The 23,517-nt window shown below is 46.7% G+C and overlaps 2 protein-coding genes and 1 pseudogene across 9 annotated transcripts; 2 read left to right on the top strand and 1 right to left on the bottom strand.

The window, feature by feature from the left end:
• Positions 1-1,007: 1,007 nt before the first annotated feature.
• Positions 1,008-18,305, top strand: RMND5B (required for meiotic nuclear division 5 homolog B). Of its 7 annotated transcripts, XM_043465732.1 has the most exons (11): positions 1,008-1,139; positions 1,295-1,415; positions 5,509-5,656; positions 12,190-12,335; positions 12,468-12,608; positions 14,811-14,911; positions 15,094-15,260; positions 15,756-15,921; positions 17,327-17,429; positions 17,521-17,675; positions 17,763-18,305. In XM_043465732.1, exons 3-11 carry the CDS (start codon positions 5,518-5,520, stop codon positions 17,824-17,826), a joined length of 1,182 nt encoding a protein of 393 aa, XP_043321667.1. In that variant the 5' UTR covers positions 1,008-1,139; positions 1,295-1,415; positions 5,509-5,517; the 3' UTR covers positions 17,827-18,305. The 7 variants fall into 7 exon arrangements, with proteins under 7 accessions (XP_043321667.1, XP_043321668.1, XP_043321669.1 ...); XM_043465733.1 differs by lacking the exon at positions 1,295-1,415 and having other exon boundaries at positions 1,022-1,139; XM_043465734.1 differs by lacking the exon at positions 1,295-1,415 and having other exon boundaries at positions 1,105-1,169.
• On the top strand, positions 5,667-8,172 carry LOC122440020 (annotated as a pseudogene).
• Positions 18,306-19,184: 879 nt separating the features above from the next.
• On the bottom strand, positions 19,185-23,290 carry NHP2 (NHP2 ribonucleoprotein). 2 transcript variants are annotated; one of them, XM_043465740.1, is made up of 6 exons: positions 23,055-23,220; positions 22,902-22,971; positions 22,578-22,636; positions 20,314-20,419; positions 19,558-19,692; positions 19,185-19,427 (listed from the first exon to the last, which is right to left on the bottom strand). In XM_043465740.1, exons 1-5 carry the CDS (start codon positions 23,066-23,068, stop codon positions 19,567-19,569), a joined length of 375 nt encoding a protein of 124 aa, XP_043321675.1. In that variant the 5' UTR covers positions 23,069-23,220; the 3' UTR covers positions 19,185-19,427; positions 19,558-19,566. The 2 variants fall into 2 exon arrangements, with proteins under 2 accessions (XP_043321675.1, XP_043321673.1); XM_043465738.1 differs by lacking the exon at positions 22,578-22,636 and having other exon boundaries at positions 23,055-23,290.
• Positions 23,291-23,517: the final 227 nt, after the last annotated feature.

Genomic DNA, 23,517 nt, shown 5'->3' with positions numbered 1-23,517 from the left:
ATTCATAAACAGGATATTGGCTACTTTAGACTATTTCTGAGCACCTCCACTGATCCAAGCACAGGGTGTTGGGGATACAACAGCGATGAGTACCAACTGCTGGCCCCAGTGGAGCTTTTATCCTGAAAGGAAGGGTGGGGAGAGTTAGGGGCAGGAAACCAGAATGAACAAATAAACGCTCAAGACAATTTAAAAGTCAAAGATTATAAAGAAAACAGGACTGGATTGTGCAAGTGCTATAGAGAAAACAAACCAAGATTGTGCAAGGGTGTTCTGTTGGGATGGGTAAGAGGTACGGAAGGTTGGAAGGCAAGAGGCCTTAGAATGAGACTGGCCCTGAAAGGAAGCAGGAAGTCAGGGAAAAAGAGACCGAGTCTTTTCTCTCGAGATGTTTCTAGTCCAAGTCCCCGAAGCCTTTGGAGGGGGTGGGTCGGGAGGGGCTTCTCTACCCCTTCCCTGCAAAGCAAGAGTGCCTGGGAGGGTTATGAATTCAGTCTTTAGGGTCACCGCCTACTCTCTGCTCCTTCCTAACTCTTACCGTTCCGCCTCAGGGCGGTTGTGCAACCCCTGTGTCTTCATTCTGCAAAGAGGGCGACCAATGGAGGGCAACAGGGCAGGGCTGAGTCCCTCACAGCTGAATTTAATTGCCCAGTGTCAGGCGCCATCGCGGGAAAGCCTAACTGTCGGACCTTACGTGCATCGTATTGTGTGCTATTCTCTTTACTTTGAATGAGAGTGGAGGGCTGGGAGCTGGGGCGGCACAGTCATTTCTAGTCTAGAGCTTCTTACTGCTGAGCCGCCCCGCGTACCCTTGCTGGCCAGTGAGTGGGTTGCTCTCCGATTCCTTCCCGCACACGTGGAAAGTCGGGGCCCAGCCGGCGGCGTCGGCGGCTGGAGCCCCTTCCCCCACGGGCTGCCCAGGGGAGGCCCATCACAGCCGCAGCAAACATCTAAGGTGTAATTTCTAGCCGCCGCCCAGATCCTGTGGCCGACTTCATTCTTAGTGCGCGGGAGGGGGAGGCTCGGCCACCCCTCCGCGAAGCCGTGAGTGGGCGAGTCCGGAGCTGCTGAGCAACTGCCGCGGCTTCCGGTTCCGTTGACAGCTGCACCGGAAACCAGAGACCCGGCTGCAGGACCAGGTGAGATCCCGCCGGCCTCCGGGCGGGGAGGTGAGGCTCAAGGGCGTGGCGAGGTGGGCGGCTGCTCCGCCAGGCTCCCAGGCCGCGGATCGTCTTCCAAGCTTCGGGACTAAGCGCCCTTCTCCAGTCCTCCCTCGGGTTTGTTTTCTCCGTAGAGCTCGGCCCGGGCAGGGAGTTGGACCCTTGCATTCTCAGAGAAATTTGAGGAGCCGCCCCTACTGGGGAAGTCCCTCGAGCCGACACGTCCCATCCAATTGCGACCCGGCCGAGTTGGAGGTAACCCGTCATAGGGAGACCTGGGAGAAGTGTTCTAGGCAGTGGGAAAAACCCTGAGGTAGAAATAAGCTGATGTTCGAGAAACAGAAAACTAGTGTGATTGGAATATGGCCATTGAGAGGGACAGTGGTAGGCGATGAGGTGGGAGAGGTGGTTTGGAGTCACATAGAACCTTGTAGACCATAAAAACAAGGGTGGTTTTTAAGTACATGTAAATCTATTGTTTTTTTTTTTTTTAATTCTTTATCTTTTTGTTGTTGAGCTAGGTCTTTGTGGCTGCTCATTGGCTTCCTCTAGTTGGAGCAAGCAGGGGCTACTTTTCATTGTGGTGCACAGGTTTCTCATTGCAAAGGCTTCTCTTGTAGAGCCTGAGCTCTAGGCATGCAGGCTTCCTTAGCTGGGGCACAGACTCAGTTGTGGCACATGGGCTTTAGTTGCTCCACAGCATGTGGAATCTTCCCAGATCAGGGATTGAACCCTGCATTGGCAGGCAGATTTTAATCCACTGTACTCCCAGGAAAGTCCACTCTATTGGGTTTTAAGCAGAGGAGTGATGTATAAGGTGAAGAATGGATAGAGGTGGGGGGGTGTAAAAGGTTAAGTGTTAAAAAAAAAAAAGGTTAAGTGTTGGGCCAGCGGAGGCTGTTCAGTTCTGCGTCAAGCGAAGGGGACTTTCTCTGATTTGCACAAACTTCTCCCCTTACCCGCTCACCCTAGAAGGTGCCCCTCTTGTGTTGGGATACTGAAGACTGAGGACAAGACCCCTGTGCACACGCCTTGGTGGGGATTTCATTATTCCACTCATGTCTCTTCCTGCCCAAACAGGACAAGTTTGAGTCCTGGTCCCCTAATTAGGAAGTGCATGTACCCACTGTAGACCAGGCTGTAGGCCTGGGGAGAGAAGACGAGATTGGACTCCAGCCCTGAGCAGCTCACAGTCTAGTGTGGGGAGACAGACGTGTGAATGGGCAGTTACTGTGCTAAAGTGCTGAGAACTCAGATGTCTGTGGTATGGGGCACCCTTGATAGAGGTTTGGTTTGTGAAGCAGGGGAGGAGGCAGGGAGATTTCATTGAGGGCTTCATGGGGGAGCTGACGATTAAATGTCATCTTGTGTTCTTGCAGAGAACACTCTAGACATAGGAAGAGTGGCACTCTAGAAGTAGGAACAGCTCATGCAAAGGAAGTGAATGCATGTACAGTCGCAAAGGGCTTTTGTGTCAAACAATGGCAGTGATGAGTAAAGGGGTGACAGGATCTGATGTTTTGGGGTAAATACCCCGGTAGATAATTTCTGTCCATGGAGACCTTGGGGAGGAGGGCTTAGGACAATGGAAGTGAAATTCCCTGGATTGATTCTGAAGACAGACTCCCACTCATCCATCCTTGTGCCTGGTGAAGATGACCGACTGTGACTAAGACAGAGTGGCTTACCCTGGACACACTGAATTGGCCTCTTGGGCTTTTCAGACGGAATACCTGCATGCAGTTCTATTTTCCCATCTCATTCATTAAAAAAATTTTTATTGAGGTAATCACACTTGTCAGTTCATGGTACATTTAACTGGTCCACACAGGCCATTTTTCTCCTTGGCATTTGTTTACATATTTCCCTTTTATCCCTATTCCTCCTTCCATTCCCTTCACCTCTGCCCTGACTGCAGAAAGCCACTCTCATGTGTTTGGTACATATCCTTTTATTTGTGTGTGCCCTTGGTTGTATACCTATATTTTAAAAGTGCATAAATGGTATTCTGCCTGGACTTAATTTTGTTTCTTTTTTTCTTTCAGTACCATGTTTTGGGATCTTACTGATGTTGCTGTGGTTTCTCAGTGCTACCCCAGTTTCCACAGATGCATCTCCCAGATTTTACTTCCTTGACTTACAACTTCCTCTAGGCTCTTGAGCTGTCTCAAGCTCCCTGCCACAACACACAGCCCTGGGATAAAAATTCCATCTCCTTCCTTAGCTTTTTAATTCAGTTTCAAGTTGCTGACTTGGGCTTCCCTTTAATAATCCTGGTATTAGTTGCTGTCTGACAGGGTCATACTCTTTGATGTTGGTGAGGTCCTAACCTTTCTTGAGCTGTGTTTATTTTTGGTAAATTGTGATTCTGGTTCCCAGACGCTTTTGGCAAATACTCTTTTGTACTGCCGTCTTTCGTAGTTGATCATCTCATAGGCTGTAAGGTTACTTTCCGGTTTCTTGTCATCATGAATCATTGCTGTATACTCATTCCAACCACAAATATTGGCTTTGTTCCTTTCCTGGTGAGATGGTGGCCTGTTAAGCTGGTCCAGAGAGGACTGTGATGCAGAATGCTTCAGAGAGGGGCTCTGGAGCCAGACTGCCCAGCTTTAGTTCGAGATCCTCTACTTTGCAGCTATGTGACCTTGAGCAGTTTATTTAATCTGAATTTTATTTTGTGTTCTGTAAAGTGGGTCTCATAATTGTACCTGCCTCATAGCGCAATTGTAAGAATTAAGTAAATTAATTAATGCCAAGTCATTAGAATAGTTCCTATCACATAATAAGCCCCTATGAAATATTAACTATTAATAGTAATAATTATAGTATATTATTTCCAACAGGTATCCCTATTATATTTCGCTTGTAATGGTTCATATCCAGTTATAGGGTATTTCTTCAGGGAGCATGAAAACGGGGGCACATTTTCTAGACACAATGATGAACAAATTCTAGTGTGATAGTGTCAACCATAAGGAGGGAGGACATGAATACATCTCAAGGCCCTGCGTACTGTTTCTCCATCACTCATCACCTGTTTGATAAGGTGACATTGGTTGCAGGTTGGGCTGAGATGATGGGGCCAGAACTAACAGTGCTGGTGGGAATGGGAACAGAGTCTGGTGAAACTGGGAGAATCCCAATGGTCACTTCGGACACAGAACTCTCTTTGTGGTGTTACTCTGTATCCTTCTTTGAGAGAGAGAACAACTGGCTAGATTTGATCATTTGAGAGGTGCATTTGACAGAACCCTCTCACTTGTTTGGGGGGAGGGCTTCCCTGGCGGCTCAGACAGTAAAGAATCCGCCTGCAATGTGGGAGACGTGGGTTCAATCCCTGGGTTGGGAAGATCCCCTGGAAAAAGGAATGGCTACCCACTCCAGTATTCTGGCCTGGAGAATTCCATGGACAGAGGGGCCTGGCAGGCTGCAGTCCATGGGGTCGCAAAGAGTTGGACACAACTGAATGACTTTCACTTTAAATCCTGTAGATGGAGGGATGAGGAGTGAAATCAACTCTGTCACTAACATTTTAAGGATTGTCTGTGTGTTCAGTATCACAGGCTGCTCTGAAATGGAAGGGAGCGGTGGCCCAGTGTTGAAGGGGTTTAGCAGTGGGACCTCAGTGGTAGGAAAGGTAGGACAAGAAAAGTCAACTCTCTTTCAGTGGTATAATGAGAAGGAAAGCTGTGTTACAACAAGAGATTTTCTAGTCTAGTGGGGGAGGCGGGCCCTCAAACAGATCATTACCCAGTGATCAAAACTGAAATAGAAGGGTGCCAAGTGAGAGTGGAGGGAGCCAGGTGGGAGCAGCCTAGGGATAGCTGCAGAAGATGACCTCTGATGGGCCATCTTCTCCAGCAGTTGAGGAGGTGAAGGGTGATAAAGACCATACCAAGGCATGGAGCTGTGATGGAGTTTAGATAGTATTGCCTACTGAGGGCTCTGCAAGGCCTGCTCTCCATTTTGATTTAAAAAAGAGATGAAGGGAATCCCCTGGTGGTACAGTGGTTAAGACTTCATGATTCCACTACAGGGGTCACAGGTTCGATCCCTGGTCGGGGAACTAAGATCCCTGCATGCTGGGATCAGCCAAAAAAAGGAAGAGAGAGGAATGAAGATTCTGATGAAGAGCTGAAAACAATGAAAACAGGAGTAATTTTCTTACCATGATCCAGAAAACCCCTGTCCTCGTGTCTCCCTGCACCCTCCAGTGGGCACCCTGGCTGGGGGTTATGGAAGCTGTGCACATATATGTTAGGCTGGGGATTTCTGAGCATTGACATGTGCTATGGGCATGGTGGGGTGGGGTCTGGAAGCCCTCTTCACTGCCCCTCTGACCCAGGTGGCGGCCATGGAGCAGTGTGCAAGCGTGGAGAGAGAGGTGGACAGGGTCCTGCAGAGGTTCCTGACCTACGGGCAGCGCTGTGAGCAGAGCCTGGAGGAGCTACTGCATCACGTGGGCCAGCTGCGGGCCGAGCTGGCCAGCACAGGTGGGTGTCCCCTCATGGGAGTCCCACGTCTGCCTCCCCAGGGGCCCCGGAGGCCCCAAGGCTGCTTGATGACAGTTCTGGAAGGATGGTGGTTAGGGCATGGATAACATGGGTCCTTAGGCCTCTTCAGCGGGGGACAATGGAAGTCTCTGAGCTATTTCAGAAAACCCAACAGAAATTGTTAATTTACCTGAGATCAGTTACGTTTAGTTTTCGATTTACTTTTCTATTTTGAATGTTTAAGACATTTTAAGATGATTTCAAATTTACAGAAAAGTTCTAAGAACAGTATAAAGAGCTCATATTTACCCCTTTACCTAGATTCACCAGCTGCTAATATGTTGCCGTATTTCTTTTATCAGTTTTCTCACATATTCTTATTACTTTTTAAACCACTAGAAAGTAAGCTGCAGATATTATACAGCTAGGTATGACATAAAGGTCAAGGGCATTCTTTTACATAAGTTCAGTGTAATTATTAAAATCAAGAAGTTAAACAAGCCACTGACTACTTTCTGGGAGGCAGCAGTAGACGGTCTGCCAATTGATGGTAATGGCAGGTGAGGAAATTAATGAGGACTATCCAGTAGAAATTCATGAATATTTATCAACCTTTGAGAACTCAATTGGTGGTGTGGATGAGATGCTGAAGACCAAGATGTCTGTTTCTAGAAATGAGATGTTGCAGAAGTTGAACCCACTGGAACAGGTAAAGTGGATTTAGTCTCTGGCTTACATATTAAATTCAATGTTTGGGGTTTATTTGGCAACTTGTGGAGTCAGTCCTAAGGAACATCCAGTAAAGCAGGAATTGGAGAGAATCAGAGTGTACATGAACAGAGTCAAAGAAATAACAGGCAAGAAAAAGACTAGCAAGTTGGACAGCGGTGCAGCTTTAAGATTTGTAAAAAAATACCCTCTGGGATCCAAAACCTAATAATGCATCCAAAGTTGCCAATAAAGGAAAAAGTAAAAATTAACCTTTCGGTTTTGATGTACACTTATTAAAAAGTACATAATTTTTATTGTTTTCCACAAAATAGATGATGATTATGTGGTATTGTAAGGTTTAAATGTATCCTTTATTGAATTCATGTATAAAACTTGCATTTTAAATGTGTAATGCTGAATACTTTTTTCCTCAGTAAGATTGCTGCCTTTATTGATTTTCTTATAGAACACTATGAGGTTTTTAACATTGTGGTATATATATATTTTTGAGCTTTTTATTTTGTATTGGGGTATAGCCGATTAACAGTGTTGCGATGGTTTCCTGTGAGCAGTGAAGGGACTCAGCCATACATGTGCATGTATCCCGTTCTCCCCAGGGCTCCCCTCCCATCCAGGCTGCCACATGGTACTGAGCAGAGTTCCACGTGGTATACCGTAGGTCCTTGTTGGTTATGCTTTTTAAATATAGCAATGTATACACGTGTACCCCAAACAACATTGTGGTATATTTTGTATTTATAGTTTACTGTCTCTTGATCAGACTTATGTTATTAGATCACTCTTTCAAGTGTCATTTTATAAGCAATTATGAAATTTATGTTAAATGTTCTTTGTAAACATTTTGTCTATTTTTGATGAATAATGATTTTATGAAGTATGCTGAAGTTATAAATACATGTTTTCACTATATAGTATTAAGAAAGAATGAAATGACTTAAATGTCCATTTTTTTCTGTGCCGTTATTTCATTGTGCTTTCATGATTTGAGGAATTAATGATTTTTGTGATATTTGAAGTATGAAAAGCAGGAATTGGAGAGAATCAGAGTGTACATGAACTTTAAGGTTATTCTTCAAGTCACGGCAGTTTGCCACTTGCTAGTCACTCAGTCGTGTTCAACTCTGCGACAACATGGACTGTGGCCCACCAGGCTCCTCTGTCCATGGAACTTTCCAGGCAAGATTACCGGAGTGGGTTGCCATTTCCTTCTCCAACTTTGCCACTGTGTCCCATTTAAAATAAAATATATTCTTGTTAAATTTAAATGGGAAATGAGGTTGTACATTGATGGCTGAATTTGACATAATGGCTATACCCTATCAGTAAAGCTGTAAATGTGTGGGATGTGTTTTTTATTTTTCTCTTTTGAGTAAAATTTCCCTTGAAATTAGGAAGGTAGGTTTCAGAAACCCTTAGAAATGGAGGAATTCATGAGTTTTTGGTCGTCCTTATGCGTCATGCCCATTATTCTTTTGGCCTTACTTTTTCAGATTTCTTTTTATTTGTTTCTGAGGCTACAGCAAGTATGTACAATTATTTTGGAACAACTTTGTATGTTATATACTGCCACCAGTTAAGCAGAGGAGAAACCCAAAGGAGAGTACATTGTGTTTATATTCTGATTTATTGTTCTGCAATATTTGTTAGAGTATTCTAAATATTAAAACTTTAAAAATATCTAACTAAGCCCATGAACTTTAATTATATATCATTAATGCTTTCAGTCTTTTTTTTTCTTTTTTTAAAATTTATGTATTTGGCAGCACTGGGTCTTAGTTTCAGCTTGTAGGACGTTTTTAGTTGTGGCATGTGGAATCTGGTTCCCGGACCAGGGATCAAATCCACACCCCCTGCATTAGGAGTGCAGAGTCTTAGCCACTGAACCACTAGGGAAGTCCCAATGCTTTCAGTCTTTGAGTTCACATCATTATGTATAGGAATGCCAAGTACAGTAAAGTACTTTAATTTTTGAAAAAGAAGTGTTAAATTTTTCCATGTGACTAATTCTCCATAAGTAACCTGGAATAAATGGATTTCTTGGTTTATGGTAGCAGACATGGGAAATGGTCTTCAATGTAATGGATTTTGTAAACTCTTTCTGTGGCACATGAAGAGGAAGACGCAGAAAGACAAATGTAGACAGATGCATCTGATAGATGCAGAAAGTCTTCTGATGCAGATGTCAGACAGTTTTTGAAGTAGAAGAACATTCATAGTTATTTCAAAAACTCCTTTTTTCACCTTCATCCCCTCTACATTGTAGTTTTTTAAAAAGTAACTTCTTTATGAGAGAAGTAAATGTTAAGATAAAAAATTAAGTGAATATAGCTAATGAATATAGCTCATATTTCAATTTGCCATTACCTAGTAATTTTCATAAAGCATTTTATTTCCCAGTCCAGGCTCTGATCTAAGATCAAGCACTGCACATAGTTTCTTGTGTCTAATCTTCAGTTTTTTTAGTCTGGGACATTTCTACCACGTGCTTTTGTCTTTCAGGACATTGACATTTGGGGAACAGTAAGGTCAGTGATTTTGCAGAATGTCTCTTAATTTGAATTTGTTTGCTGTTTCCTCATCTTTTTTTTTTTTTTTTTGCATTTTGGGCAGGATTACTTCAGAACTGATGTGTTTCTCAGTGCATCACATCAGGAGGTACAAGGTATCAGCTTGTTCCATTATGGGTGATGTTAACTTTGATCACTTGGTTAAGATGGTGTCTGCAGGGTTCCTACACCCTAATAATGTTAATATTTCTTTCTTTAGAGTTAATAAGTAATTTGTGGGGAGATACTTTGAGACTATATACATTTGCTGTGCTTCTTCAGGCTCTGCCTCATTGGTTTTCACATCGCTTGACAATTCTTCCCTGAACAAATCATTACAGAGTTAGTTTCAACGTAGGTGGTTTTTCCTGCTCTATCATTTCCTATACACTTGTTAATAGACATTTAACATAAGAAAGAAGCTTGCCCATCTTCTTTACTTAAGTTCATGCTCATAAATTCTTAGTTTATTCAATGGGTTACAATCCATTACTGTTACCATCAAGTTGTCTAAGATTTGACCAGAGGTAACCCCTATTTCCTATGTCTTTTTTTTTTTTTTTTTATTGAGCTATAACTCACATTAAAACTTACCCTTTTAAAGTATACAATTCAGTGGATTTTAGTATATTTCCAGAATTGTACAATCGTTACCACTAATTACAGAACATTTTCATTTCTCTAAAAAGAATCCCCCACCCATTAATAAACACTCTGTCAGGTCGGTTTATCTCTCTTCCTCAGTTCTTGTCTGTCACAATAAAAATTTAGAACAATGAACTAAAGGGTTTAAAACAACAGACAAGTTAAGAGCTCAGTTCAGCTCAAGCAGCAGATCTTTTATAAGACAGACACTCAAAAGACATGGGAGCAGGCCGACCCCAAAGGAGTTGTCCTCCCCTTCCCTCTTGGCTTCCCCCGTTTTATATTTCCTGTCGCCTCCTATTGGTTATGCCCTGTGCAGAATAGGGCTTGTACCCACCAATAATCAATGAAAGGGAATGCAAATGGGTGTATGCTTAAGGCCGATTGACAATTGCAAGTTCTATAACAGCAGGCCCTGTTGTTTATGTCTTCCCATAATTCAGTCTGTCATAATCATATATACATGTTATAATATATATATATAGGGGCTTCTCTGATAGCTCAGTTGGTAAAGAATCCACCTGCAATGCAGGAGACCCCAGTTAAATTCCTGGGTCAGGAAGATCCACTGGAGAAGAGATAGGCTACCCACTCCAGTATTCTTGGGCTTCCTGTGGCTTAGCTGGTAAAGAATCTGCCTGCAGTGAGGGAGACCTGGGTTCGATCCCTGGGTTGGGAAGATCCTTCAGTGTATGCTCAAGGCTGATTGACAATTGCAAGTTATATAAAAGCAGGCTCTGTTGTTTATGTCTTCCCATAATTCACTCTGATGATAATCATGTAGACATACATACATATATACATGTTATAATCATATTTATAATCATACATGCATATAATCATATATGCATATAATCATATATGTATATAATTATATATATATAGACAGACTATTTATGAACCCTTAATGGGCTCCTAGCTACCTGAGGTTACTTGGAGAAGCCCCTGTGGTTAGTTTATATCCACTGTGTGTCTGGGATGCATGTGCAGGAGTTGGAAACATCTCTGGCTATTTTTGTAGCACATCTGTGAGCTCTTCTGGGTGTATCTGGGATGAAGTTTAGAGATCAGCTTGCATCCCTTTCAGCCGGGCCTCCCCTGGTTGCTCATGTCTAACTTCCTACCTTATAACTCCATTTCTGCTTCTCCTCCAGCCCCTGGCAACCACTAACCTACTTTCTGTGGACTGTTCTGGATACTTCATATAAATGGAATCATGTAATATGTGACCTTTTATATTCTTTCACGTAGTGTGTTTTCAGGGTCCATCCCTATTGTACCATGAATCATTACTTCATTCTTTTTTATGTGCTGGGTCATATGGTAACTCTCTGTTCAACTTTTTGAAGAGCTGGCACACTGTTTTCCAAAGTAACTGCAACTTTTTGTATTCCCATCAACAATGTATGAGAGTTCCAATTTTCCCACATCCTCACCAACACTTGTTTTTACCTGGTGTTTTTTTTTTTTTTTTGTTATAGCCATCCTAGTAGGAGTAGGCCCAGCCACCACCTTCTGTTTGTATTTGTCAGGATTCATTCAGTTAAATGTGACAGCCACCTAGGTCAGACTAGCTTAAACAAACACAAAGTGGGGGGTTGGGCTGCTGGATTTATAGTCTCAAGTAACTGAAAGGTCCAGCCCAGTTGGATCTGGGTGCTCATGTGATGCCTTCAATCTACACTGACTTCATTTTTAGAGTAGTGCTCTCTGGAGGTGGCCATGGTGCTCCAGCAACTCCAGGAGTTTCACATTTTGTTTGCTTAGCAAGCTGGCAGAATGCATTTCTCTTCCAGGGCTTCTGGTCTCGGAGCTGAGACACTCCCTGGTCCTCATGGGTCATGTTATCTTCCCTGGGTCATATTTTCCTCCCTGAACCCAGAGGCTACCATCTAAAGAAGGGGCAGAGATGCTGGCTGGAAGAAGGGACCTGTCTGCTCTTCCCTATTCCAAGCCCCACACGCTTCTGGTAGTTCATGCGGTTCACCCAGCCATGGGGGTGGAAAGCACTGTATTGTGAGACAGAAATGTCCTTGTGCTTCCCTGATGGACCCTGGCCTGCCTGCTGTCCTCTGGGTTAGAGGCATTAATGTGGGGATAATACTTTACAATTCAAAGCCTTCCCACACAGTGTCTCCCTTGAGATGTTAAGGAACCTTCTGGTGTGGTGGTGAGGAGCCAGGGCTTCAGATCTGGCACTGCTGTGAGCTCTGGCAAGTTACTGCCTCAGCTTCCTCAGCTGGAGTATAGGCTGCTAACAGTGCCCTGCACAGAATGGTAGTGAGGATTAAATGAGCTGAAACCAAGTGCTGACCCACAGTAAGTGCCAGAACGTCTTCATTTCACAGCAGCCTCCACGGCCAGTGCTATCACCTCTGTTTTATAGATGATGAAATGAAGACTCCAGGCAATGAATTGGCTTGTCCCACTTGGCTAATTCCAAGTCATACAGTTAAAAAGTGGCGGGACCCGGAATAGAAGCTGAGTCTTTCACTCTGGAGTTTAGGGCTGCTTCCCAGGCCTCCATGCTGGCATTTAGAATAGGGAAGCTGAGACAAGGTCTGCTCCTCTGTGTCCAAGTCCTGATGCATTACCATTGTTTCTCTGCAGCCGTCCAGGGAACCCCTCTGTCAGCCACCCTCTCCCTGGTTATGTCACAATGCTGCCGGAAGATAAAAGACACCGTGCAGAAACTGGCTTCGGACCACAAGGACATTCACAGCAGTGTTTCCCGAGTGGGCAAAGCCATTGACAGGGTGAGCATGTGGGCAGCTCCAGACTGGGGGCGGGAATACCTGTGGCCGGCGCGTATGTAGCAGGGCTCCTCGGGAAGCCCGTGTGAGAAGGGCAGGCCTGAGTCACAGGGCCCTGTCTCCCATCCTTGTCAGAACTTTGACTCTGAGATTTGCGGTGTGGTCTCCGACGCAGTGTGGGACTCGCGGGAAAAGCAGCAGCAGACCCTGCAGATGGCCATCCTGGAGCACTTGTATCAGCAGGGCATGCTCAGCGTCGCTGAGGAGTTGTGTCAGGTAACGGGCTCACCGGGGAGGTGCTGGGCCTGCCTGTTCTGCTTTCTGCTTGGTAGCGTTCTTTACATTAGGACCCCATTATTATTTTTTTATATCCAGACAGGTCAGTTTATTTACATGACTCAGACGTGTGTGTCATCAGTCTCTGATTGTCTGATGGGAATGCCTGTTCCCAGAGACCCGTTTCCCGTGGACAGTTGGCCTGCAGGGCATCCTCCCCTCTGGACTGCACATGGGAAGTCCAAGGTGTCCTTCAAGACTGCCTGCCTTTACCTGTTTCCACTGATGCAGTCTTTCCTTAAATGACTTAATCTCTATTTTGAAAATTGCATTTAATTTATTAAAATGAAAAACAACGAAAATAGTTCATCCATTGCTCCCACACCCTACCCTCCACTTCTTTTAAACACCAATCTGTTCTTTGTATTTATGAGCTTGGTTTTCTTAAAAACTTTTTAGATTCCACATATAAGTGAGATCATACAGTAGCTGTCTTTGTCTGGAACATTTCATTTAGCATAATGCTCCCATCCATATTATCGCAAATGACAGGATTTTCCCACTTTTCTTTTTTTTTTCTCCCCCCACTTTTCTTAATGGCTGAATGCGTGCGTGCTCAGTCGCGTCGTGTCTGACTCTTGCACCCCCACGGACTGGAGCCCACCAGGCTTCTCTGTGCGTGGGATTTTCCAGGCAAGAATATTGGAGTGGGTTGCCATTTCTTACTCTAGGGGATTTTCTGACCCAGGGATTGAACCCAAGTGTCTTATGTCTCCTGCATTGGCAGGCAGGTTCTTTACCGCCAGTGCCATCTGGGAAACAATATTTCATTATATATATACATATATATATTTAGATGGTAAAGAATCTGCCTGCAATGCAGGAGACCCGGGTTTGATGCCTGGGAAGGGAATGGCTACCCATTCCGGTATTCTCTTCTGGAGAATTCCATGGACAGAGGAGCCATGGACACAAGGACAGTGGGATACAGTTGACTGGGTTGCAGAGTCAGACATGACTGAGCGACTGTGTATTTATTTTATATATATACATATATATATATATGTATATATATATATACATACACATACATACACACCACATTTTCTTTATCTGTTCATCCACAAACGGACACTTAGGTTGTTTCCTTATCTTGGCTACTGTAAATAATGCTGCGGTGAATATCGGGGTGGGGTGCAGATATCTTCAAGTTAGTGCTTTCATTTTTCTTTGGGAAAAGTGGGATTGCTAGATCATATGGTAGCTATATTTTAATTTTCTGAGGAACTTCCATAGTGTTATCCATAGTGGCGGCACCAGTTTACATTCCCACCAAAGGTGCATGAGGGTTCCCCTTTCTCCACATGCTTGCCAGCAGTTATTGCTTGTCTTTTTTGATAACAGCCATTCTGACAGGAGTGAGGTGATGGCTCGTTGTGGTGTTGATTTGCATTGCCCTGATGATTAATGAGGTAGAGCATCTTTTCATGTGCCTGTTGGCCATTTTGATGTCTTCTTTGAAAAAATGTCTCTTCAGATATTCGCTCCATTTTTTATAAGAATTTTTTTTTTTTTGCTACTGAGTTTTTATATATTTTGGATATTAGTCCCTTAGATAACACAATCTGCAGATATTTTTTCCTATTCTGTAGGTTGCCTTTTCATTTTGTTGATGGTTTCCTTTACTGTTGCAGAAGCTTTAAATTTAGTTTGATGTAGTCCTACTTGTTTGTTTTGCTTTTGTTACTTCTTAAAATAAATTTATTTTAGAAATCAGTGCCCCTGCCATCAATGGAAAGTAGCTACAAAATATATACAATAAAAAGTGAAATTATTAATTTTTAGCTAGATTTGGTTGTCCACCAGAGTTCTCAGTGCCTGGTAATCTTAAAAGGGAAGACTAGTAAAATGACAGAGTTGCACTTGTTAGGTGTTAAACGACACCCTGGCAGTGAAAGTAAAGGATGCTTTCCCTTAATGTAATTAGGGGGATTGAAAAAGAGTAATTTTCTCTCCATGCTACTCAGCATGTAGCACTCAGCCTCCCAGAACCTGAACTGGGAAAAAGAGGAGTCCAAGGGACTGGCAAGAGACCATGGCCCCTCTCTAGCTTGTCTTTGGTGGATGAGGCTTTACTAGGTGTGGAGCAGAGAAGTTTGGAAACATAGTCCTCCAGTGGTAGATGGCTCTCTCTCCCTCTAGGAATCAACACTGAATGTGGACTTGGATTTCAAGCAGCCTTTCCTGGAGTTGAATCGTATCCTGGAAGCTCTGCATGAACAAGACCTGGGGCCAGCATTGGAGTACGTTGGCCTTTGGGTGGTCCCACAGGGGACAGGGCTTGTCTGTGCTCTTCACATCACCCAGCATACTTCACACACCTCCAGCCCTGTCTCACGGGCCTCACATAAGATTTTGGAGGCCCTGCCAGGCCCCCCTTCGCTTGCCTTACTAGCTCCCACTCAGCTGGCCCCTTTCTTCCCAGATGGGCTGTCTCCCACAGGCAGCGCCTGCTGGAGCTCAATAGCTCCCTGGAGTTCAAGCTGCACCGACTGCAGTTCATCCGTCTCCTGGCAGGTGGCCCTGAGAAGCAGCTGGAGGCCCTCAGCTACGCCCGGCACTTCCAGCCCTTTGCTCACGTGCACCAGCGGGGTACGTGCCCGGGTGCTGGGGTGGCCCCTACAACATGCATGCCCTTAGCTGCTGCCTCACATGCTATATGGCATGCCCCCCCCCCCCCCAAAAAAAAGATTAGCTAGTACTGGAACAGAGGGACAGGAGCCTGAGACCCGCTCCTTGATGCAGCTGGAAGGATGGGGAAGAAACTGAAACCCCTCCCTACTTCATGTTGTGGGGTCATGCTTGCCACAGAAACAGCCCCGAGACCTTACTTCCTCACTGGATTTTAGGGAAAACTGGCTTTGCCAGAGGGCATTTTATTTTTTATTTTTTTCATTTATTTTTATTAGTTGGAGGCTAATTACAGCCAGAGGACATTTTAATCCTCGATTGGCCAGGTCATGGGCCTGGGAGCTATGGGGCACAGCCTGCTCCCAATACTGTCTCTGCAGCCCTGCCACCCGAGAGCTGGAGGCAGAGCTGGAAGAAAGGCTGCCTCCTGCACCCTGATTCCCCTTTGCCTTGTAGAGATCCAGGTGATGATGGGCAGTCTAGTGTACCTGCAGCTGGGTTTGGAGAAGTCACCCTACTGCCATCTCCTGGACAACAGCCATTGGGCCGAGATCTGTGAGACCTTTACACGTGATGCTTGTTCCCTGTTGGGCCTTTCTGTGGAGTCACCCCTCAGTGTCAGGTATAGTCAGCCCTGTGGGGGCAGTCCAAGTGGGAGGGCTGAGGGAAACCCAACTTGTCAAGGCCCTGCCCTGTCCAGGGATGGTGTTCGGTGCCTTCACAGACCTAAACTGGCTGCTCAGTCACTCTTCTAAATAGGAATCACCTTTCTTTCTAGCACCCCTCCCAGGTGGTGCTAGTGGTAAAAAACCTGCCTGCTATGCAGGAGACATAAGGGACGTGGGTTCAGTCCCTGGGTAGGCAAGATCTCTTGGAGGAGGAAATGGCAACCCACTCCAGTATTCTTGCCTGGAGATTCTCATGGACAAAGGAGCCTGGTGGGTTACAGCCCATGGGGTCACAAAGAGTCGGACATGGCTGAGGTGACTCAGCACACACTACAGTTGGAGACCAGATTGAGTTGTGGCCTGGGGTCACCACAAGGTCAGCGGCAGAGTCAAGGTTCCCATTTTGTAAGGTCTCTTGAATGAAGTCTGTGCCTCCTGCATCTCACCTCTGGGTAATCACAGGACCCTCTGACAGCCCAGCCTTCTGGCCACCTCATGTCTCAAACACCACTTCCCTCAGGGAGACTGAGTAGCTGAGTCACAGGTGCTGAGAGCTTTCACTTGGAAGGCTTCTTTACAGTAATATTCTCCTCATGGCTTCAGACCAACCGAAGAGTTACAGGTACTGTTACCCTCATTTTCCAGGAAGAAACAGAGGCTCCTAGGGCCTCACAGGGAATGAAGGTCACCTGGATCTGACCCCACCACATATTGCACCACAGTGGTGTATTTTACTTAGGCTGGCTGTGGAATCGCATGGGGCACATTTGCCTGCCTGGTCGTGAGAGGCTCCATCCTCCAGTTTGTTCCCATGGACTCTGGTTACAGAACAGTCTTCCCCAGCACGAACACGGGCACCTTAGGACAGTTTGGTTTGCACACCTGCTCTGCGTATTGTAGGGGTTTGGCACCCCAGGCTCCAGTCAGTTGGTTCTCCATCCCCGCCCCAATCCTAGTGAAAACTGAATCTACTGTTTCTCATTTCTAAGTGCCCTGGGTGATAACCCGTTACAGAGGTGCGCTGTGATGACAGAAGGGGACACAGGCAGGAGGAGGCCCTTCCAGACATGAGTGTCCCTGTCACACCAAGGACTTGTCACTGGATGAGCAGGGATCTGTCCCCTGGATATTCCTTTTGTCCAAATTTTGGGGTGCATTAGAATAACTTTCTAGAGTTAAGACACAGAACCACATATGTAGCTTTACGCGTGACCTGAGAGATTTTTAAGGACTGGTTTGATCAAGTGCCACTTTGAAACCCTGTCCTGAGTCATGCACTCACAGTGTGCTGGTCCTTTTGTCTGTCTGCTGGGCTCTTGGTCAGGCTGGTCACTCCAGCCTCTGCTCTCTGTTCTGCAGCTTTGCCTCTGGCTGTGTGGCGCTGCCTGTGCTGATGAATATCAAAGCTGTGATGGAGCAGAGGCAGTGCTCTGGGGTCTGGAGTCACAAGGACGAGTTACCGGTGAGGCCCAGCAGGGGGAGGTACAGCATGAAGCACTGGGGAGGACAGCCGCCACAGGAAGTGGGACTCACCCCACTGTTGGCCTCCCCAGATTGAGATTGAACTCGGCATGAAGTGCTGGTACCACTCAGTGTTCGCCTGCCCCATCCTCCGCCAGCAGACATCGGATTCCAACCCTCCCATCAAGCTCATCTGTGGCCATGTCATCTCCCGAGATGCACTCAACAAGCTCATTAACGGAGGAAAGTAAGTTCCTGGTGTTCTGTTCCACCTTAGGCTGATTGTTCTGCTGGCTGGCCACCTGAGACATTCTCGGTTTTTCTCCCTTTGTAGGCTGAAGTGTCCCTACTGTCCCATGGAGCAGAACCCAGCAGATGGGAAACGCATCATATTCTGATTCCTGCTGGGGAGGAACTTTGTTGCAAGAGGTTTTTCACCCACAAGCCTTGGTCCGTCTCGGTGGGGGTGGTTGGCTTCCATGAACTGTGGTTCATTTCAGAGCAGCTGAGAACTGCCACCACAAGCAGGGCTGGCCCTCTGGCAGAGGCCAAGGAGGGAGATGAGACAGCCTACAGCAGGCAACTGGCTTCTTGACTGTAACGGCAGGGAAACTCTGGCGTCTTGTACTCCTGCTCTTTATATTTGCGGTTGACTTAAGTGGCAACTGACAGAATAGCAAAGGACTTGGTGGGCACAGCAGATGTCTTCCATCCCTGCCCTCAAGCCAGGTCTCTTCCTGCCCCATCAAGGCTTGTGTCCACTCCTCCCATTGTATAGCCTTACAGCTCTATGTGTCGATTCCCCACTGTAGTCTGGGATAGAACTGAATGCCGTTGTTTTATAACTGAGCAAATATATGCACAGGCCTTCTCCTTACTTTGCCTGCCTTTAGCTTCACTGGCAAAGAATTACCATGTGCCCCCTGTGCACAGGTTCTGGGCATGCCGGCTGGGAGCATGGCAGCCACAGAGTGCAGTTGGAAGGAACCCAACCTGCATGTGATTGGGAGAAAACACTAGAAGCTGGCAAACCCTGGGCAAGATGCTTTTACATACACATAATTGTATTACCTCCTTGTTAGAAACGAGTGTGAAGGGATGTAGAAAGATAAAATGACTTGCCCAGAAGGGCTCACAACTTATCAGGAAGAGAGCTTGGAGTTTAAACCAGTTCCAACCCTCAAGCCCAAGGTCCTTCCAGTTTATTGCAGGGTTCCTGAAGCTTGGCTGCTGTGTGTACTGAGTCTGTGCTGGGCCTCTGAGAGCAGGAAGGCACTGTAAGTCTAAAATGTTTGAAGAGATGAGGTTACCAGGGCCATAATGGCAAAGTAGGAGAGATGGCCTGGGATTCTGCATTTAACTTTCATGTACCTACTTAAAATTTACTGTGTGGGTGGGTAAATTGTGTCTGTCAGCTTCCCAGTGGCATTTAAGGCTCTTGGGGGAAAAAGAAAAGAGGAATGGGGGTGTCCCCAACATAGGAACTACAGGCTCCATGAAGTGGGCTCTGGGCTCAGCTGGCTTGCCTGCAGCTCCCAGCTACTCTAGAAGTAGAGTGGAAAGCTGAGGGTGGTAGCAGGGTCCGTTCTCAGCTTGAGTCCAGCACTAACCCAGGTGGCCAAACATTCACACTGAGCATTATTGAAGTCCTGGGGTCATCTGGTGAGAAAGGTTACTTTTGCTCTTTCCTTCCCACCACCAACTTGGGCCCCACCAGTAGTTGCTGCTTAAAAAAAACACCCACAGACTCACCACATTTTAGTTTTAGGATTTACTTCCCCCACATCACATTCTTGGAACTATCTTCACTGAAGTTCAGCAGGAAACAGCGCTGATGGAGAAGATGCTGGCTCTGCCGTTGTGAAGTCACTGTTGGAGCTGCTTAGGAAGAATACGTGCCTCAGGGGACCACGGAGATGCCTGAATGTGGGCAGCAGGAGGGCAGCCAACTGGCCTGCCACCAAGCCAACTGTTTTTGGAGCAGGTGCCCAGGTTGTGCCTAAGTCCTTCACATGGGTGGGGGCAGGGCTTGCACCTCCTCCAGGCACTCGTCATAGGCCTCCTGGTATTCCTCGTGGGGCTTGACCATTATCACACAGGTGGGGCGCTTAGAGCCAGCGGGGTTGTGCCTAAGTCCTTCACATGGGTGGGGGCAGGGCTTGCACCTCCTCCAGGCACTCGTCATAGGCCTCCTGGTATTCCTCGTGGGGCTTGACCATTATCACACAGGTGGGGCGCTTAGAGCCAGCGGCTGCACCCAGGTCCTGCACAGAAGGGAAAAAGGCTGTTTGGAACAAAGGCCACAGAACCTGTGCACCAAGGAGTCACGCACTGATGATCCACCAGCCTAATCCAGCCCACAGACATGAGCTAGTCAATCACTGTTAATATTTTGAATTGGTTGCCACCATTTAAACTTAGCAGACTTTCAAGCTGTGGTCCAGTGACACTGGGCCTACAGTTCCTTGTGGCAACTGTGAAAGGGCTCCAGCTCAGTAGGGGCTGTCCCCTTAAGCAGGGCCTATGCTTTCCAGGACCCTGCTATTCCCCACCCCTTGGAGCCCAGACCTGGCCTCTGCTATGTAAGGGTAAGGACAGCTGCAGGTCCCTAGAACATCCCTTCTGAACACTGCACCCACCTAACAGGACTGACACATTCAAGTTCACCTGTTTCATTCCCACAGTCCCATTTTACAAGAAAGTAATAATACAGAGAGGTGATTTATCTGCATTCCCTCATCTGGGAAGCAGCAGAGCCAAGAATCCATCCAGCCCTGTCTTTAGCTCCAAAGCTCATGCTGCTTGCCACTATGGCCTGCTGCCACCAACCTGATCCCAGACCCTCTTCTGTGCTGACCAAGATCAGGGGCTCAGGTGCTCCTTACCGTCTTAGAGGGGATATAGACATATGGCAAATTCCGATCTTCACACATAACTGGGAGATGGCAGTATACCTCAATGGGTAACGTGTCTCCTGCCAAAACCATAATCCTGAAATAAGAGAAACCAATGTCATTCCCAGCTTGCTGGTTCCCTTTTCAGTCATACGGGAGGCCACTGAGCTGGGTCTTGGGGGATATAGAGATGGGTAAACTGGCCCCTGCCCTCAAGGAGCCCCATCATGTATGTCTCCCAAACTCAAGAAACGCATTAAGATTTGTTTGGTGAGTGCATTCCTCTGGGGAGGTGATCTCTGTTGCCTGGCAAGAAGTAAATGCCACCAAGTGTGACAAAAGGTACTGTACTGGGACAGATGAAGTATGAGAGATGCCAAGGAGTAAGAGCTCAGCTCTCCTTGGACAGTCAAGAAAGGAATCAGGAAGCAACACGAGAGGAAAGCTGAATGATGAACATCTGTCAGGTGCCCATGGAGGGGCTTTGTTGCTGTCAGTCACTAAATCATGTCCTACTCTTTGTGATCCCATGGATGGTAGCCTGCCAGGCTCCTCTGTCCATGGGGTTTTTCCAGGCAAGAATACTGGAATGGGTTGCCATTTCCTTCTCCAGGGGATCTTCCCAGATCAGGGATTGAACCTGCATCTCCTGCCTTGGCAGGCAGATTGTTTACCACTGAACTACCAGGGAAGCCCATAGAGGGGCTGGGGGCAGGGAAAGCATTTAAGGTTGAGAGAATCAGAAAGATACCAGATACACAGGGGATGGCTGTTGTTGGGAGCCAGGGATGGCTTTGGAGTCCAGGATGGGGAGATGAGGCTGATAAGAAGGCTAGAAAAACTAGTCACGTGTAAGGGTCTTGAGTGCTTCAAGGCTCATTCCTAAGAGTGATAGGGAACCAAGGAAAGCTTGCCAGAGAATCTATAACTGTTCTAGCTGGCAAGGTGATGGGGTTCTGCAACAAGGGCCTCAGGAGCCCTGATGACAGAAGGAAGAGCCTGTTCTGGGGAGAGGAAAACACAAGGAAAGAGCTCTTGGGTTCAAAGCACTACATCCACACTCCTTAGTTTTCCTTTGGCTCATAGACTCTCCTCCTCTGCAGGCTCCGCTTCCTTTGAGTAGCCTCTATTGTGTTTGGCCGTGCTGTGCAGCTTGTGGGATGTTAGTTCCCCAACCAAGGATGGAACCCTGGCCCGCCTGCAGTGGAAGCATGGAGTCCTAACCGCTGGACTGCCAGGAAATTCCTGAGAAGCCTTTCAATGCTGGTATTCCCACAGCCTGGTCTTTCTGCTCTGTCAGTACGTTCTCTCAGCTGACCCCATCTGTAACCAAGGCTTCAAGTGCCAACTCTCTACTGACAACTCCCAAATCTATTCTCTCCAACCCAACCCTCTCCCAAACTGAACACCCATATAGTCACCTGCCTATTTGACAGTTCTGCTAGGGAGCGGGATCCCATGTTTAAAAGGCACCTTGAAAACTTGTCTAAAACCAGACTCGTGATCTCATACAAACCTGGCTCCCTCACTGTTCACTGTCTCAGTGAATGGGCCCTCTGTTCATCTGCCTGGAGCCCACACTGCCTCACTCTGTATGCAAAAGTCCTCTCATCCATCCACTTTAATTCTCTCCATCTCTGCCATCAATAACCCAGTCAAAATTGTTCTCATCTCTTCTGCACCAGAGTAGCCACCTATCTCAATTTCTCCATCTATTCTTCCATCTCTGATCTTTTCCAAAGTTGCCAGAAAAACCTTCTAAAGGTGTGGAATGGGAAGTCTAATTATGTCACCCCCTCACTTTAACACTCATTGGCTTCCAAAATTCCGGAGTACAAAAAGTAAACTTACAATGGCTTATAGAGTCCCATGAGAAGGTAGCACTTCTATCCACTACTACCCTCTCCTGCCCTGGAATCTACTTTCTTCTGGCAGAATGCCCCCCAAACCTGGAAGCCACAAATGAATCCTATATCTTCAGACCTCAGCTACCCCACCTAGGTCAGACTCCATAGAGCACCAAATCCTCCCAGCATTATTTAGCTCTTGAGCACCTACAATGTACCAGGCACTTATGAAAATAAAGCAGTGAGAGGCTTTATTCTGTTCTCAAAGAGCTTACTTTCTGGCCTGAGTGAGAGAGACAGGGAATAAAAACGCAAATAATTTTCAGATTCTGAAAAATGCCAAAAAAGGAAAGCTTTAGGATAATGAAGTCATTCTCACTGCACCCTGTACTCTTCCTTCATGCTTACCCATGACAACTTGTAATTTTGTATTTGATTACTGCCATTGTCTCCCCATAGCACAGTGCCTGAAAAACAGTAGACACTCGGTAAATAGTCGCTAAGTGAATGAAGCTGGGATCAACCCTAAGTAAGTTGGCTTATACGATTTGGTTCCCCTGGAATTCACCTTCCCCAAGGTGTCCCTTTGAGCTCTTGTACGTGGTATCGACATCTGTACGGAAGGGAATGTACCTTCTGCATACGACCCAAGTCGGAGCACTTTTACCAACTACCTGTTAAGTAGCAGGATACCATCCCCGAAAGCCGGCGGGGGGTAGGGGGGATTCTTACCCTTTCTCGCCTTTGTTGATAAATTTCTGAACCTCCTTCACCCCGCGCCGAATCTGCTTCTGCTTCACGGCTACAACGACAGAACAGTCAGTCAGGGGGGCCCTCGGCCTGCCACCCGCGTCCCGCCCCGGCCCCGCCCGGCGTCCACCGCACCTTTCTTGATGCATTTGTAGAGCTTCCGCGTGAGGCGGCGAGACGCCAGAGGCTGCGCGATGGGGTTCAGATTCACTAGCAGTTCATGGTAAGTGCGCTCCGCGCAGCACGCGTCCGCCTGAGCCTCCGGCCCGTCTGGATCTGCCTTTATTTTGGTCATGGCAGCGACTGTGGCAATCCAGCACGCAAGGCACAAATCCACGCGGCCGGCACTTCAGAAATCACTTCCGGGTCATGCTGCTCTGCGGGAAGAGGCTGCACGACATAACCAATTAGGAACCCATGTCTCCGCCACTGGCCAATCCTTGAAGCTCAGGTCTTCAAACACGGAGCGCCGAGGGGTGGAGTCTTGGACGTAGGGGCGGGGCCACTCCCAAAACGCAGGCGGGGCGGAAGCGGTTTAGGGCAGGAGTTGAAAGGCAAGCTGTGATACATAGACCCCAAGGGAAATTGAAATAATACT

The sequence above is a fragment of the Cervus canadensis genome, chromosome 4 (genome assembly GCF_019320065.1).
Source record: "Cervus canadensis isolate Bull #8, Minnesota chromosome 4, ASM1932006v1, whole genome shotgun sequence".
Taxonomy (NCBI): Eukaryota; Metazoa; Chordata; class Mammalia; order Artiodactyla; family Cervidae; genus Cervus; species Cervus canadensis.
The sequence above is the reverse complement of the archived record's forward strand: the minus strand, read 5'-3'. Positions and strand labels throughout refer to the sequence as shown.

Coding starts and splice junctions, on each gene's coding strand:
- RMND5B (XM_043465732.1), top strand. CDS start 5,518: ATGGAGCAGTGTGCAAGCGTGGAGAGAGAGGTGGACAGGGTCCTGCAG. Junction 5,657..12,189: donor GGCCGAGCTGGCCAGCACAG/GTGGGTGTCCCC, acceptor GTTTCTCTGCAG/CCGTCCAGGGAACCCCTCTG. Junction 17,676..17,762: donor AAGCTCATTAACGGAGGAAA/GTAAGTTCCTGG, acceptor CTCCCTTTGTAG/GCTGAAGTGTCCCTACTGTC.
- NHP2 (XM_043465738.1), bottom strand. CDS start 23,214: ATGACCAAAATAAAGGCAGATCCAGACGGGCCGGAGGCTCAGGCGGAC. Junction 20,420..22,901: donor ATCAACAAAGGCGAGAAAGG/GTAAGAATCCCC, acceptor CTCTTATTTCAG/GATTATGGTTTTGGCAGGAG. Junction 19,693..20,313: donor TCTATATCCCCTCTAAGACG/GTAAGGAGCACC, acceptor CCTTCTGTGCAG/GACCTGGGTGCAGCCGCTGG.